This window comes from Rhinolophus ferrumequinum, chromosome 19 (assembly GCF_004115265.2).
Source record: "Rhinolophus ferrumequinum isolate MPI-CBG mRhiFer1 chromosome 19, mRhiFer1_v1.p, whole genome shotgun sequence".
Classification (NCBI taxonomy): Eukaryota; Metazoa; Chordata; class Mammalia; order Chiroptera; family Rhinolophidae; genus Rhinolophus; species Rhinolophus ferrumequinum.
Window position 1 is genome coordinate 44,213,408 of NC_046302.1, and position 17,683 is coordinate 44,231,090.

The 17,683-nt window shown below is 37.6% G+C and overlaps 1 protein-coding gene across 1 annotated transcript; it reads left to right on the forward strand.

The window, feature by feature from the left end:
- Nucleotides 1-10,731: 10,731 nt before the first annotated feature.
- LOC117011685 (dynactin-associated protein-like) lies at nucleotides 10,732-17,683 on the forward strand. Its single transcript, XM_033087182.1, has 3 exons — nucleotides 10,732-10,788; nucleotides 14,460-14,624; nucleotides 17,261-17,683. The coding sequence occupies exons 1-3, from the start codon at nucleotides 10,732-10,734 to the stop codon at nucleotides 17,678-17,680; spliced, it is 642 nt and encodes a 213-aa protein (XP_032943073.1). The 3' UTR covers nucleotides 17,681-17,683.

Consider the following 17,683-nt stretch of genomic DNA (forward strand, 5'->3'; position numbering starts at 1 on the left):
CAAGTGAAGCAGAGGAAAAATAGCAGAAGCACACATCATGTATCAGTTAATGTGAGCTCATTATTGCATGTTGCAAAGGGGTCTAAAAGGACTTTTCAATAGCAAAATGAAAACAAAACTATTCTAAAAAATGCCATCTGTGAAGCCTCCAGATATATCTGACTGGCTCATTTCCTTTCAAAAATAGTCCCTGCATTCCAAAAGCTGTTAATAATGAATGGAAATAACCACAGAGTAAAAATGGGCATGGCTGATGGAGAGGGACTTAATGTAAGGAGTTGCTATTGAAATAACATGGAGAGAAATATTCCACAGACACATCTTGTGCAGTTATTTCAATGTTTGCTGCAGATGGCACTTTAACACAACCTAAGACTCCCTAGATCCTACATATAAGCAGATTATTTTGATAATTAATTTCAAACTGAGAATTTACTTCTAAAATTTATTTCTACATAAATATATTTATTAAAAAAACCATTAATTTTTTTCCTGTTTCCCCCTTTTATTAGTTGGTAGACTTGTCATCATGGGAAAGATAATTGATAACCATGTAAGATTTTATAGGAGGCCTAAGATTAATCTAACTTGGAAAGACTATTGTTATACACATATATGGGAAAATGTCAATAAACATTGATTGTATAAAACAGTGACTGTAACACACAGTAAGATTAAGACACACCCCAACAAGACAGTATTAAAATACCAGAAAACAATAGTGCATATGTCAGCAGAGGGGAAAATGGCGTTAACTGGTTCAAATATTCTTGCCTTTTCTTGCAGAAGGGTAAGGGTTTGGATAAGCCTAGACTTTGATAAATTGTAAATTGTAGGACAAATATAAAAATTTCAAATTTGTGGAGAGAAAAAGTTGTAATAAAAGTTGTTTAGACTCGCCTACGCATATATAAAACTACAAAGAAAAGCAATAATTAGTATAAAAATTCAACTAGTGGGTTGCCTCTGAAAGTTTAGAAGTATGAAGAGATTCCTCTGCCTGGGTCTTTGCTTGCTCTGACTTCGAACCCTAATTCTGTTGGGGCTGAGTAGCAATTCAGGAAGCAGTACTTGGGTAAGGAGTGTGTGGCTTCCAGATAGAACATATAAAGATCAAAAGCCTCACCCAGTAAGACAGATTTCCTAATCCCACTGTCACAAAGGCTGTTGAGAGCAAGACTGCTCCTTCCTTGTGCTATTATGTATCTTAGTCTGTATGCTTTTCCTCCTTCAAGCCTGTACCTGATCATCATTTTAACCTACTTTCAATTGTGTAAATGTCCTGGAAAACAGACAGCTTACTAAAGAAGAAACCCCAAAAGTATATGAAGAGATGTTAGGTAGAAGTTAGAAAATGTAGGAGGCGGGGTGAGAGGGGGTCCATGGTGCCTACAGAAAAAGCTCATAACTACGGTAACTAGCTTTGATAACTGCCTCCAGCAACATATCTGTTTTTACGACAGATGACAAGAGGTGGTCTGGAGCAAGATAAGGATCTGAGTCAACAGACCTCCACCCATCTTAGGAGGTTACACCCTCCCAAAGAGCGTGCACCGCCTTTCCCGCCATATCAATGTGTAACTCCCTCACCCCACCCAGCAAACTATAAGTCCTTGGGACAAGGGGCCTAGGGCTCTCTCTGTCTCTCTTCTAGCTCAGCTAGGCCCCGAGAACTTATCATTAATAGCGGGAGCCTGTACCTCTTTCTCCACCACCTTGGCTAGGTCGGTCTGCCTCTCTCCTTCGCTCCCTCCTTCCCTCCCTTCCTCTCTCCTTGACCTCAGCTAGGCCTGTTCTCTTCCCTGAAGATGTATCGCTAATAAACTCTGCTTGCACATTAATCAGCTTACTGACCTTTGATTCTTCCCTGCTTCTGCGAGAAGAACTGAGACTTCTATAACAGAGACATTCACAATCATGAGTAATCAGAGAAAAAGACAAATTTAAACAAGTTAACTCTTTATACCAGAGGTTCCCAGCCCTGGCTAGGCATTAGAATCACCTGGGAAGATTTTTAAAAACACAACACAGATGCCCTACCCTAAGAGATTCAGATACAAATGTTCTGGGGGAGGCTGGGACGTTGGTTTTATTTAAAGGTCCCTCAGGTGTTTCTCTAGCTATTGCACAGCCAGAAATGAGGGCCTGATACATTGGCAAAAAGTACAAAGCTGTGTGAGTGCTGGCAGGGGTGGCAGTGATTCTAGAGGGAATCTGGCACTACTTGATCAAATGAGGGATGATATACAAATCTGTGCCCCAGCAATTCAGCTCCTACGTATATATACATCAAAGAAATTTTTTTTTGGCTCCATCAAGAGACTTGGACGAGGTGTTGATTGCAACATTATTTGTAGTGACCAGAAGCTGGAGATAACCTGGATATCCACCTGGGACAGTAGATGGTTCAGTGGTGGTGGCTGCACAGATAGCGGTTAGGTTAATGTACTGACTGTACTATGAATGGGTCTTAAAAGCACAGTGAAAACCGCAAGAATCTAAAACAACCATACTTGTTTTGCAAAACCATCCATAAAAAAACACATGAAAATCTATAAGGTGGAAGAGAACGGGAGCAAGGTGTGGAGATAAAGTGAATAAAATAAGAGAAGAGCCAGGCAAGGACCAATAATGAGATTGTGCTATGAACTGAGGGGTAGGAGGCACCCAACCCTCTGCACCTACGTTAAAAGAAAAGAAACAACATACGTATGTGGCGACAGCAATGAGGAGTAGGGAGAGCGACAGAGTGAGAAGGGAGCACACAAGGTCTGACTGAGGACGGGCCAGTTTGAGGCTCAATGCAAGATGCACACTGGCAAGGAGAAAAGCAGCAGGAGCGAGCCCTTCAAGTCGGAGTTCATTTGTGCATAGCTGAAAACTGTGACCCAGGCTGGAAGGGGGAATTCGGCTCAAAGAAAACTCAAAGAAGCTCTCTGTCAGGGAAGTCTCCACCAGCGAGCCTTTGCTGGTGGGTCTGTTTTGAGTAGATGGAAAAGGAAGGCTATCCCAAGTAGTGCAAAGGAACCGCCCGAGTAAGGGACTCGTGCGGGACCGAGAAGAGGGTGGTCTCCATGCACTGAGGAGCTGGGCATGGCTTGGCTGAAGGTCCGTGTTAAGAGAGGAGGGCCAGGAGACACGCAGCTAAACGGGAGAAGGGACCACTGGGCTTTGGAAGCCAGACAGGAGTTAGCCCTCAGTCTGTCAGGAACTAGAAAACTGCTGAAGAAAGGTGGACTATGGAGAAGAGACTAGATGTGAGGAAAGGTGTTGGGTGGGGGAGGACTTTCTAAGGAAAATAACACAGGAGGACGAAGATTTCGACACAAGCTTTCATCAAGTTCATGAAAAAGAAGGTATTTGAAGGGTGATTAATGAGGCGGATGGTGGTGCAAGCTACGGTTTTAGAGATAGATGGGGCTAGATTTTGCAGGGCCCTTTTTGCCTTTGTTAAAGATTTCTTCCTCCATGCATTGGGAATCCTTTAGAGTACTGAGTGGAGCGTGGCATCGCGTGATTGGCATTGAAGGCTCGCTGTAAATCCTTGGAGGAGAGGGACATTCTCTCTCCTTTTAATTGTGTTAATTTTCACACATTGCTTAAGCTTAAATCATTATTATGGAAAATTGGAGGGAAAAAAAAATTTCCTCCATTACATTTCCTGGCCTTGTGGATGTCAGGTGTTTATACTTTTTCTTTAGTTCACTAATTTTTTTTTTTTTTTAGCTGAGAGATAATGGTAATACATATAAATAAATAAGTATCCACCATTCCTTTCCTTGAGGAGCTCAAATTGTGGAAAGAGTGATGCAACTAGATAATCACAGATCACTGGTATGAGAGCCATTTAGAGGCAAGACTGAGGGTGATGGAGCAAGCAGAGAGGCAGGAGGCTCTGTCTGAGGCCAGGTGGAAAGTCTGCACTTGAGGGATGGCAGTCCCGCTGGGTTTTGAGAAGTGTAGGAGTTTTCCAGGAGGAAAACTGGGGCTCAGTTACTCACTGGTTGTGTGATCTTGAACAAGTTCCTTGCACTTCAGTATCTGTTTCCTTATGAGTGAAATGGAGTCGCTAGTATTGCCCAATTGTTAACGGAATTGTGAAGATGAAATGATAAAATACACTGTGTTCTTTCTTAGTACTTATAGTTATCATAGTTGGGAGGCTAACAGTGAGGCTACTGTATTTACCAGAGGGAGAAATGTATAAGAATCTTTAATATAGGGCCTGGCAATTAATAGGGTGTCTCATGTCTGTTGTTCTTCTCCACAGCTAGGCTATTTTCTGGCATTTCCCTCACAACACACATTATTTTCCCCCACTCTGCTCCTCTCTCAAAGGTTCTCTTCATTTATGATGCCTTCTTTCACTTCCTTTTGCCATCTTCCAGTATCCTTATCTGGTTCAAGATTCACATGTCTAGGAAGCCTTCAGTGACGGGCTTGATTCTACATTAGTCACTGCCTTTGCTGTATGCATATTTTGAAAGACATCACTCTTTGCATGTTTGTTTTCAGTTTCACCAAATTCCTTGTCATTGAGTCCATTCATGCACCACCTCACTCAAGCACTTCTGCCCCGCCTAAATTCCAGAGACACCATGACTGAGGCAGACTACATATTTGGAGCCCCAATTTTTGACATCAGGGTGCTGGAGTCTAACATCATCTACTACGCCCTGACATTTAGTGTCGCAGCCTTGACACGAGGTGTAATTTCCCACTGCTGACCACTTGGAGCCTTGCTTTAGTCTGCATAGGCTCGATTTTGCTGCAGTAACAAATCGCATGGGTAGTACAATGGCTTATGACAATAGAAGTTTATTTTTTGGTCACACTACTTGTCTCGTACTGGCTGCCTATGGGCTCTGCTCCATTTATCGTTGTCCTCATTCTGGGACTCAGGCTAAAGGGACCTGGCCTCTGTGTAGAACATTGCCATTGACCATGACTTGTAAGTTGTCTTAGCATTAAATGCTCCAGCCTCAAAGTGATACACCTCACTTGTACCCACAACTCTGGCCAGAATAAACCTGACTTCAAGGAGGCTGCGGAGGAGGACCGGCAGTGCAATTCTATCATGTCTTGGAAAGGCTTGAGCTAGAACATTGTGGTCTGGGGGTGAGTGCTCCATGGGTCCCCAGGGCTGATAAACAAGTTATGATACTGGAGTTTACAAGTTCAAGTCCTTTCTCTGATGACTCGTTCTGTAGGCCTGTGAGCCTCCCGGGTCTCTCCCGCAAGGTCTTGTTCATCAGCTTGTTCCCCCCCAGTCTGAATAGGACTGGAAGCCTTGTCTTCTTTTTTGGCCCCATCCCTAAGGACTGGAGTCTCATCTCTCCAGATGTTAGAGCCCTGCTACCTGTAGGCAAATCATGGCATAGATGGCAAACTCCCGATCATTCTCCATTTGAATGGTTCCTGTTGGCAAGGCTTGATGTTTTTGTTTGGATTCCCTCATGTAAGATCATCTGCCTGAACCTCAGACAGAGATTGTCCACAAAACTGATAAGTCTTGACTTCTGCTTAGGAATTTCTAAGCTTGTGTTAAAATTTGGGTCTAAATTCCAGCGTCCTCTCCCTAGTAGTCCAGTCTCCTTTCTTGCTGCCAGTAAACAACCATGCTGCCTTGATATACATCCCGAGGCATGTCCTCAGAGTCTTTAGGTGTTTTTGATTGTTTTTTCTATCCATAAGAGATTAAATTTTTAAATATATTTCTCCTCCGCTATCCCCCATTTTTCCTCAGCATCTAATGACACAGTGAATATAGTATTTTTTTTGAAGTTAATATTACCATCCTTCACTTTTATTTAAGATACCATATTTTTTTAAAGGGGGAAAACTTTTAACAAAATGGTTAATAAATACAGCAAAACTGTATTTTTTAAAAACTGAGTTTTGATTTTATTACTCACGCTAGTTTCCTTAGGACCACTCAGTTCTTTTCTTCGAGGCTTAAAACTAGGCCTATCCATGGTTTGCAATGGTCCTTGGAAGCATAGTTTCAGCTGCAGGAGCTAGGAGAAAGTCTGTTTGACAGGCATTACACAGACAACTAGGTAATAGATTGTAATGTGAATAGGCACCCAGTATCAGATATTCCAATTTGAAATGATAGATGATCTGTCAGACAGTTGGAATATAACAACGGGAATTTCAGGAACAGAAAATATTTGAAAACCCAACTAGGCAGTTGGTAATCTGCTGAAGATCTTTTAACTGGTTCTATGCTTTGATTCAGAATGTAGGCTTTACCGTTACATCCATCTGCCCCCAACAACAGCCTCTTCTTGGGGATCTTGTTGAACACCTGGACCCTATTTTTATCCCCAAGGAGAAGGATCGGAGGGAGACACTCCTCCCTGCCCTGCTCAGGAGCCACTACAGCTTAAGCCTCATGGTCTGATTGGGAATCTGAGGCCCTGACTGAGCTGGATTGGCTGCTGAAGCAGCACTTGGTGTGGACGTGCCCAGTAAGATCAGAGGACCACAGTCCTCCCAGGGCTTGTCCAGGCTAGAAGTACCTCCTGAGCAAAACTATTGGAGGAAGTTGCAGATGTGCTATTACCAATGAGGAGTTGTGAAGCTGAAAGAAGCTTTTCTAAACTATGAATAATAAAAGTAATTTTCACAGCCACGAGAGAGGGAAGACAAAATTGTTTCTATTTTTTTCTACTGAAAATAAAATTGCTGTCACATGAAGAGGTGATCAGTGAACAAGAAATGCCCTACAGAAGTGTATCACACAGTTAATTAATAATACTAATTAATATTTTTCCTGGATATTATGGTGTTTGTGGTATTTAACATCAACGTTTAAAATTTTATAATTATGTTTTATTTCTTTTCTCATTTTTTGTACCTAATTTTGTACCTAATTTACTTAAAAAAGCTCCCCAAATTATACAAACTTCAGGCCCCAGACAATTTAGATTTGTTCCTGGTCACTAGGGAATCTAGACCATTTTTTGAATTATTTTCCCTAACAAAGAATGGGTTGCATTATTTGCCCTCCTGTGATATTAAATAACCACTTCTTGGGTGAATGAATGGGGAGCCACAAACGTGGGACTCATAAAGTATCACTAAATGCTTTGGTATTTCATCAGGAAAATGGAGTAATGATACTTAATTCAGGAAATTATTAGGAGGATTAGATATGATCAATGTGGTATGCACTGAAAGAGGCACCCTTCACAAGAAATTTCAGTAATGTTAATGACAAGATGTGGCTGAGTCAGAAGCCATCCAGGGGTAGAGTAGCGCCCATTAGTCACCTTCTTCAATGAGGGATGAAAGTTTTGTTTTCTTAACCTCTCACTTGCATTTGAACTGCCCTCCTGTAGCCTTCTCTTGATGTGAAGGGAAGATAACCCCTTAATTTATCTAAGATGGTTTTTTGCTGGGAGGGATTTTTGAACAAATATACAGGTAGTTTTTCACTTTCCCTCTTTGATTATTATTATTATTTTTTGCATAGTCATTGCATTGGTTTGATTTTGACTCAACAACTTCAATACTTCTTTAACAATCTCTGTGCATTATGAAAGATTATCTTATCAAGTTTAAATTAATAGGAAATGGAAAAATCTAAAGACTGTACTGAAGCCTTTGAAATCTGGTGTCTGGTTATTTTAATCACTCAACACAACATGATAAACTATAATAATGTTCTGGCCTACAAAAATTTCTAAAGATGAGAGAGTGGTAGCTGTCATATTGGTTGTCATTACAGTGAAAGACCAAAGCCGAAGTCTAATGATGTTTTGATTAGTATCAGATCTTGGTGAAATTTCAGAGCACTGAAGTGTTTGAAGTGGATAATTTGATCATTAAATTAACTTTTTTGGTAATCTTTAGACTACAGTGCGGTTCATTTTATAACAGGTGATATGTTAACAGGCTTTGCATTCTTTTGGCTAAAAAAATTACCAGTTGTTAAAGGACTGTCAACCACTTTCAATTAATAGGGAGTTTCAAATTCTTTTGGCTTAAAATTCTGCAGATATCAAAGAACTTTTCTAGGATATATTCAGCATACCACTGAGAATTAACCTGTATTTCTTTGCACATTGTAATAATCCAGGTGTGCTCTACTGTAGCTGTTAGTCTGTGGTGGAATAAAAGCACAAAAAAATGTTCTTTGGAACAATAGAGAAAGTTAGAAATTTCTACTAAAAGTTTAAATACACTGAAATATACTTGTTCATTTGTACTTTGGCTCTTGCAACAGTTAATCAGTTGATGACAGTGAGGGTGGGACTTTGATATTATTTTGTCAGTGACCTGATATACATTGTGGAGTTTCATCTACCCAGTGGTTATGAAACGCCAGTGCAAAATTTAATAAATATGTGTCTTAGTACCATGGTGCCATAATAGATTTTTTAAAAAGCTCAAGTAAAATATGTATTCTATTCAATTGAAATACATGTTCACTAGAGATATTAAACTGTTTTTTAAATGCATTGGCTTATCCAGTGGTCATGGTTAGTACCAGTGTATCTTATAACTCACATGGGTTCCTTATAGCTAAGTGACCACATTCCTTGTTTGCATGGGATAGTATTGTCTCTGTGAAATTAAATTACTACTGCTGCTTCCCTTTGCGCACAAAAGTGTTTTGGTTTGGAGTGATAAATTTTGTGATTGTTCTACTTACACAGTCCCAGCAGTCTCAGTTTCATTGGCTTAGTTTCAGCATGGAGAGGTAAAGCACTGTCTCTCATTCCTCCTTAGAACAAATCCCTTCCCTAGATTTTTCATGCCTTTATGTTTTGTAGACCCTGGGGCCGTTTTACTTTCCTTTTAGCTAGTAATAGAATACCAGTGGAAACCTCTAGCTAAAGAATTAATTTATAGGACGACTTCAGAAATGATCAAAAAATGTTTTTAATACAAAATCAATGTATGTTTTACTATATTCCAGGAGGGCAGGAATCTCTTTTATTCACCATTAAACATGCAGCACCTTGCTCAATGCTTGTATAGTAGAGATTCAATAGTTCTTGTTGAATGAATAAGCAATTTAAAAACTTACCCATTTTTTAATTTAAGCAAATTGAGGTTTCTTCATACACATGATTTTCTTCCTAAAGATATGAAGACACCCCATGACCACCCTGGGAATCATTGTTTATTACAATACTTCTCAAACGTTGTTTGAATAAGGATGAGTTGACATTTGGCCAAAAAGTCTGACTCTCAAATCCTGCTTCTGAAAGTCTGTGTCAGATGGCTCCAGGTATATAACAGGTATCCCATCTAGGATCATTTCCAACTCCTTTCTTTGAAATTTTTATTTCATTTTGTTTTCAAAAAGACATTTGTTTGACTTCCTAATAGGCTGTTCATCTTTCTACAAAGTCACCAGTTATGCAGAGGATATTGGACTGAAATGGACACCAGTTTCCACTACACATCTGGTCTTATCAGTTCCTCTGTCTGGACACAAATTTCCTTAACCTTAAAATGACCAGGCTGAACTACAAGATCTCTCAGACTTCTTGCAGCTCTATTATCAGGTAATTCTTATCTTTGAAACCTGATAGATGTCTGGTCAGATAAAAAGTGCTACAGGAGATATTTTCAACAAAAAAAAGCGTAAGTACTTTGTCTTTTTTGCTTCACTTCCCCAAAATTATCTTGGATTAATTACTACTGAAAAGATATTTTTAGACTTTTAGGTTATGTAAGCACCATTCTTCACAACTTTCTGCACCAATTTTATTTGGGATTCCCTGGATACATATGTTGGGAACTGATGGATAACTTTTCATTTAAGGTAAAAAGCTATTTATTAAATCTTACCAATTGTCTTTTAGATCCTGCCAAACATATTTCTACAGATAACAGTCCTTTGCTTTTGAGTTAAATTTGCAGAAGTTAGAAGAGCCCCACCTACTCAAGTGTTATAATAGTAAACTGTAAGAAGAATCAGAAGTAATCTGGGTAACCATGCCAAATAGATCCCACAGAAAGGAAAGAGAAAGGGACCCTGGTGGATATATTCACAGAGATTCGTTCATCAGATTAAGTATCTGTATTGGATTAGGGTCTGAGGAAGTGTAAACCAGGTTAGATTAAAATTTTCCAGAAAAAGAGACAGAGACAGAGACAGAGAGAGAGAGAGAGAAAAAGAGAGAGAGAGAGAGAGAGAGAGAGAGAGAGAGAGAGAGAGAGAGAGAGAGAGAGAGAGAGAGAAGGTTGGAAAAGTTTTAGAGCTGGGAGGAACCCGAGAAGTTCAAGACTTGAGCAGTAGGTCATGAGTACCTAAAGTTGCTCAGGAAAAATGTTCACATTCAGTTGGTAAAGAAGCAACATTCGCTTATTTCAGAATTCTATCTTGGGCCGTTGCTGAAGTCGGAAGGAAGGGCTCTGTGAAATGATGGGATAGAGATAGAAGAGAGAGGGAAGAATTGCATGCTTGCAGGTTTCTTTCTGTTAGGCAGGCTGCCTGGTGGAGTAGTACTGCGCGTGTATCACAGAAGTGGGATTGATTTCCTGCATCCTTATGTAATTACTTAACAACCATTCATCTTCTTCCTTTAAGGTGGATCCCATATGAAGAATAATTATTTATTATTTAGTCTAATCCACACTGGCACCAATGTCTCATAATAAATTTAATATTAAGCAACACAATTATTCCTCAAGGTTGCAGCTATAAAAGGCAATGAACAGACTGAAAAATATTTCTGGAGTTAAGCTTGTGATATCGGCAGCTGAAAAATGGACAGAAAACGTGAGAAATACGCAGTGAATATTGAATACTCTGGAAAGCAGCCGGTGAGTACTGGTGGCACTACTGTAGTATGTTATGATAGCGCAGAGTCTTGTTTGCAGTATTTATGCAACTCTTAATTTTTTTATTGCATGGTTCTTCCCCCAAAGGAATTTTTAAACAAAGTTTTACATGGAAGCCAATTTTTAACTATTCTATTACTAATTATTAATTAGAAAATTTTTTTTTCTGCATCACTTATCTAAGATATCAGCAATTTCTTGGGTAACAATTTAATAGCCTGTTCAAACAATTCGCTACCGTTATCGTAATTCAAACATAAGCCAACAAATCTTCATTTGATTGCATCAACAAATTATGTTTTTTAAATGTGATATGTAGATTTTTCTGTTAACAGCCTACTTTTTCAATGTAGTGTATAGATTTGTCAGAACTCAAAGATTTCTACGTATTTTTGAAAGTCAGAAAATAATCTTGTAAGTGAAGGCTAGGCCTTCACTTAGGAAGTAAATTGTCCAGCAAATCCTTTAGATTGATCTCTACTAAACTACATATGAGTTTCTTTTTTAGTAAAGAATTATATTAAGGTGAACTATTAGATTTCAATTATATACAATATTATTTGACTATTATTTACTCGTATGTTTTTGAAAGAAACAATTTATACTGTGAGTTTTATGATTGCCTTTTATGTAACTGTGCATGTCTGACTAGAGCCCTTGATATTGGAAATAGAAATGGAAATGTACTGAATGAAATCAGTGTAAGTTTGAATGGGCGATTAGATATTGTGAGGAAAAAATATTTTTGTCCCCATGCACTAACAAAGAAGTTACAGGGCAGAGAAATTATTCTCTTGATTCTAGATCAGCATCTCTGTCCCCTGAAGATGTTCTTCATGCTCTCTCTGTCCTTGAAACACTGTCACTGTGTCTTTACAGTATCAAGATACTCAGATAAAAAGGTCCCTTTAGTAATAAATGAGTCATCTTGAAGGTTTTCTTAGACAATGCTGAAAGTTTTCAAATAAAGTTTCCAGATCTTGATCACTGACTGAATATTTCACTTTACACCTGGCTATTTGGACATAATGGTAGGGAAATATTTTCGTCCCACTGAGGGCCATTTTCACCAATGGATTAAAGTAGTGATTGAAGGCCACATAGAAAAGGATAGTTTAGGAGTTTGTTTTTCCCTACTAGGAAACATGAAGTGGTATTAATAAATTAATCTCTTTTCAGTTATGAGTGGAGATTTGAAAGTTATATTCCGTGAACATAGCTAATACTTACTAGATGTATATAATGAAGATTTTGGTTTCTACCAAGAGTAATTAACTATAATTCATAGATTCCCCAAATGAGCAAAAATTTAACTTTAAGAGACTCCACTTTTATTAAGAGAGAGGGGAAATTAAGACAGGATTATATTACCCCCTGAAGCTCCAGTATCATGGGTTCTCCCCTCTCAGTATAAACACCTACCTTCTTTCTTCTTTTAAATATATTCAATTCTGGCAAGTTGGTCTGGCCAGTAAATTTTTAATTACAAAAGTTAAAAAAATGTCCAAGTTTATCAGCCACAAGCAAACTGAATAGCTGAATAACAGCTGTAGTAATAATACACAGAAATACAAAGCTTTTATAAAATATAAATCTTTGTGATTTTTCTCAAAAGTACCTATTTAAAAACAGATGGAAATTTGTTAAAGTGCCTGTGTATATCATATCTTCTTTTATTCACTGCATAGCTATTCTCTATTTGTTTGACATGATATTGCATGTTTAGAAAACTAGACATTGACTAATTTTTTATGCCCAAGTGTATTCCTTCTTGCCAATATTTAGTTACAGTTATACTCCTTTTTAATTTTAGTTATAGTCACTCAGTGGCCAGTTTTTGTACACATTTTTAGTTTGTTTTATTAGAACTTAAAGATTGAGTTAGCAATGTCACTAGCTTTTCAAATAACCTTTTAAGATTGAGTATTTAATCAATATAATCAAGAGAGATTACATTTAAATACTACTCTTGCCGTCCTATGAGGAAAACAATTCTAGATAATTCTATAATATTTTTCAGTTATGACAAATTTGTATGTAACATTTGACTCTTCCATGAGTAAGTGACACAGATTACTCTCCTTTTTCTTAAAAACTACATCTGGGTTATTTTTCTATTAACTTACTTCAGAAAAACACCTAATTCCCTAAACCTTTCTTATTTAAACCCACCCTTTTAATTAATTTACTTTTTAAAATTTCAAAATGTGTTTAAAAGATTTAAAGAACATTAGGCATCATGTACCAAATATCAAGTTTAAAAAATAAATCATTACAGATATAGTTGAAGTCTTTTGTTTATATCTTCCCGATACTGTTCCATTTCTCCTTTGTACTACTCACCCCATGAAGACTATGGGGAATATAGTTGTGCCTAAATACTTTCCAGCTTCTAATTCTTATTATATTTCTCTGTACCTATTTTATCAAATTCAAATAAATATGTTGTAATAGACAATTCAAACAGAAACTAGATAATGCATGTTGAGAGATTGCTAGATTACTCGTCTTCCATGGACTGCCTAATTCTGTTGAAAAGGGGATGGCATTAATGATACAAAGGCCACAGCACCCATGAGGTGAAAAATATTAACTATTTTGAATGTTAAACTAACTTGCATTCCTGGGTTAGACCTCACTTGGTCATGATTTTTTAACCTTTTCATATATTCTTTTGTTTAATTTGCTATTCTTTTGTTTAGAATGTATCTACATTTTTTGAGAGCTTGATCTTCGGAGGTTTCAAGGTCAACGCTTTAGCTTCCTATGGCAGGCAGCGTCAAACTCTGACAAATGTCTTTAGGAGGAAACCAGTCTTGTGTTTGTGGGAAGCCCCTTTCTTCTAGCAGGATTTTACCTCCTAACCACTATGATACTGCTGGAGACTTTACTCTAACTTTCCATCCCAGGCCTCCAGCCTCCTGAGCTAGCCCAGAACCTTACAGAGGGGTTGGGGTTCCTCTGTTTTCCAACCTGTCATGCCAGGAGTGCATGAACACCAAAAGTCTTGCACTTCGCGTAGTCAGAACGTGAGCTCATGCTCAAAACCAATAAACGTCCCCGGAAGAGAAAATGACCTATGATTTTCAGACCACTTTGATAAACTCTTTCTTCCTTTAAATTTTAAATCATCTAATTTTCATTTCTTTCAAAGATATTCAATTATTTTTATTTATGTATTGACTGATTGATTGCAGTGGGAGAAGTGGTCTATTGCAATGTACTATATCCAACTCTTTAGATCTTGGTTTTCTCATTTTGCATATGACCCAAAAAAGTTGTTCTTGATAAGCCTTAAGGTCTGTAGAATTTTCACTCTGTGATGTTTTTTTCTTATATAATCTACCTATACCAGCTTGCCACATAATGATATTTAACAATGCGTTAAATGTGACAATAAAAGATAATGCTTATTCCTGGACTTTAACATCAATAATTACATAAAATAATGAACTGTAACTTATGCTCTATTTAAATTTCCTTGTTTTGAGAACAAATGTAATGAATATATTCATTTATTCCTTCAGTCATGTTTCAAATGAATTTATTTGATCAAATATGTCATAATCTGATATATATTTGTCAGAATGATATTACTTTAGACATCAAATATAAAAACTTCTTATTTTCTCTCCATTCTTTTTTATATACAGCCATTTCTGAGCCCAAGAAACTATGAGGTTCAAAGTTCAGCATGTGGGTCTCTAACATCAACTGATGTAATTGGTGATGTTGGTACCAACTTAACTACTGTCTGCACCAACACAGGGACCTTTGGACACTCAGAAGTTCCTGACAGAGAATTACAACATTGTCAGGTAATGTTTGGAGCAGCACTGTTTCTCTGGGCTATGATGTAATTCACATGGAAATATTCTTGATCTAATATTTGGGAAGAATATTCGATCAATTAATGATAACATTGTTCTTTTGAAAATCTAAAGTATCCTTTGAATATGTTAGGCCACTGAGAGGGAAAGCAAGATAGATAGATTTAGGAGCTCTTCATTTAAGGAGTTAATGATTGTGATGGAAAGGCAAAAACAAAATTTAGAGAACATATATAAGGGTGAAAAAAAATAAATCTTTGGCCTCCTTTTTTTGGAGGACAGCAAATGCATTGGCAGTGAATGACATTGTAACCCTTGCTCAGGTGGGAGATGAAATCCTGTGTTAAGGCCCCAGGGCCCTAGTCTCGGGGGGATCTGCCTCACTCTCCTTCCCTTCTTGCCTCTGAGCCAACGTGGGCCTCCCATTAGTCCTCCTGGTTCTGACCTCATGTGTTTTCAACCTTGAGTTAGGAACCATTTCTTACCACCTTGGTTTGGTACCCAGAAGCAGATTTCTGGTATTCATGACCCTTTTTCTTGTGATCCTGTTTTCTTTGCCTTAAGGTCTGATCTCTGTGTCTTCCCCGCCAGGTGAAAACTTAACTTTGACAGACTGATGATGAGGCGTGGCAATTTGGTTCAATGTTTCTAGCTCTGAACTACACCTTTCTTCTATTTAACCCTACTGTAGAGACATTTTGGAGAGACTGACAAAATAAGAGAGCATAAACTCTTTATGTCAAGAGATATTGTGGAAGAATGCTTTTGATAGATAGGACTTACTTAGAGAATATGTCTCTGATGACCTCAAACAAACCAAACCAATCAGAGAGCTGAAAGTTATTTTAGATGCCTTTCCTTAGCAACAGATGGAAAACAGTGTGGTCTAGGAAGTTTAAAATGTTTGTAAGAATTCACACAGCTAGGCAGTAATAGCATTGGAACACAAGTCTGAGGTCAGGTTAAGATGAGTTTCTGTTACTCTTGCCCCTCTTTTTAAGATTCAAACCAAAAACGAGGATAATCACCTCCCTTATCTGAGATATGAGTATGGTCCTTCCTTTCCTCACCCTCTGACTTCCCTTCTAAGGCCTGAATGGGGCAGGAGATGCCATCTGTCTTTGGGCGCTCTTCATTGGTGCCCCGAATTCCCTTGGCCATGGTATCCAATGCCCTGGAACTGCTCCTGACTGCCTACTGAGTATTGCTCTGAACACCCAAAGTGAGGTTTACTGTTTGAGACACTGTTCCATTTTGGGGGACATTCAAGGGCTGTTCTACACGTTCCAAAGACATCTGCTCTGTGTTTGTTTCCCTTAGTGATCTGTTTTTAGTCATAAGAGAAGGGATAATAGTGAGCTAAACTTGAGTGAAATCAAATTTTCTTTAAATACTTAGTAAATGTAGGGAAATATTACCCATATCGTTTCTTTTTTACTATTTACAGCCATCCTACGCAATAGGTGATATTATCCACATGAGGGAATCAAGGCTGTGCAAGATGATGCAAATTTCCAAATGTCATCACCCATCTACTGAAAGATGGAGTTAAAATTTAAACCTAAATCTGTTAGACTTCATGCCTGTGCTCTTAATTACTATAGTACGCTGCCTTCTGTAAGAATCTAATTATGGGTAATATTTCTTATTTTAACGACAACACTTTGAGGTAGATATAATTATCCCCACTTTTGATACAAGGTAAGTTGAGATTAGACAAGTTAAGAAACTTGCTCAGAATATTAATGGTATGGGATTTAAATTCAAGATTCTCTGATCTCAAGACTTACATGTTTTACACTATGCAATGTTTCCTCTGCAATAACAAATTATATATGGGTTATATATGTGTAAATATATACATTATGTATAAAAATTTCATATATTTATATAAAATTTGTTATACATGATATTTGTGTATATATGTATATATATGGTATATAAGGTATATAAAGAGAGTTTAAAAAGTAATTTACTGACATTAATCCTTATTCTAATCTTATCACAAAGAGTTTTATGGATGAAAGAGTAGCATCAATGAGGTGAGCATCTTACACAGTGGAAATAGCTGGTGGGAGCAGAAGTGAGATTTCAACAAACATTTTCAGACTCTGAATTTCATGCTGTGAAATGCTAATCTGTATGAGTTAACTAGAAATTTTGATAAGCCATTAATTAATGCTGTTAAAATGGAAGGTTTCAAAACAGCCATATTTCTGATAGTTTACAAGCCACAAGGGGAAGAAAATTTGATCAGGTGATCTTTTGGGACACTCATAGCAGGTGCAGCAGTCAGCCACACATGTATAGATACTTTTGACAGTGGGAGGAATAAAGAGTTTCTGAGAAGACGTTTATTATTATTTTTTTACTTTAAAATACAGATATATGAAAATACAGCGTGAGAAGTCAGTGGAAATGTCTTTGTTCCTATATTAAAGACCATACAAGGACCAAGTTTTTCCTAAATGAATGCATTGAAAGAAAGTATAATCATAAAACACTCTCATAATAGCATTTAATAATAAATACTGACTCAAATTTATATAAAAGGGATTATCAGTGGTATTAATTTTTTGAAATATTTGGTTTCATTTTCAGTAATTTTATATAAATCTTTTCAGGAGGCACGCAGTTTCTTCAGCAACTGGTCTCTGTGGAAAATTTTTCTGACTTGTCTCTTAGCCTCTGTGATAACAACAGCAATTGGAGTACTTGTAGTGTGTCTGGTATATAATTGGAAAAATAATAATGCAACTGTTGTTATCCAACTTCCCCAAAACCATGGGACAACCTCATCTACAATTGAAACTAGTTCCAAACCTACAGTTCCTACTACCATAATAGATTCTACCACACCATCTACTGTAAATACTATCACAACAACCACTGGTAGCACTTCAACAGAACCTACCAGTACAACCACCACTGCTTCGACTGAAACGACAATAGCAAAAAGCACCACTTTATCTGAAACAACTACAACAATGACTGCAGCGGTTACCACTGAGGCTACAAACACATCTGCCAACAATACTGCTTAAACC

Coding starts and splice junctions, on each gene's coding strand:
- LOC117011685 (XM_033087182.1), top strand. CDS start 10,732: ATGGACAGAAAACGTGAGAAATACGCAGTGAATATTGAATACTCTGGA. Junction 10,789..14,459: donor AATACTCTGGAAAGCAGCCG/GTGAGTACTGGT, acceptor TTTTATATACAG/CCATTTCTGAGCCCAAGAAA. Junction 14,625..17,260: donor GAGAATTACAACATTGTCAG/GTAATGTTTGGA, acceptor AAATCTTTTCAG/GAGGCACGCAGTTTCTTCAG.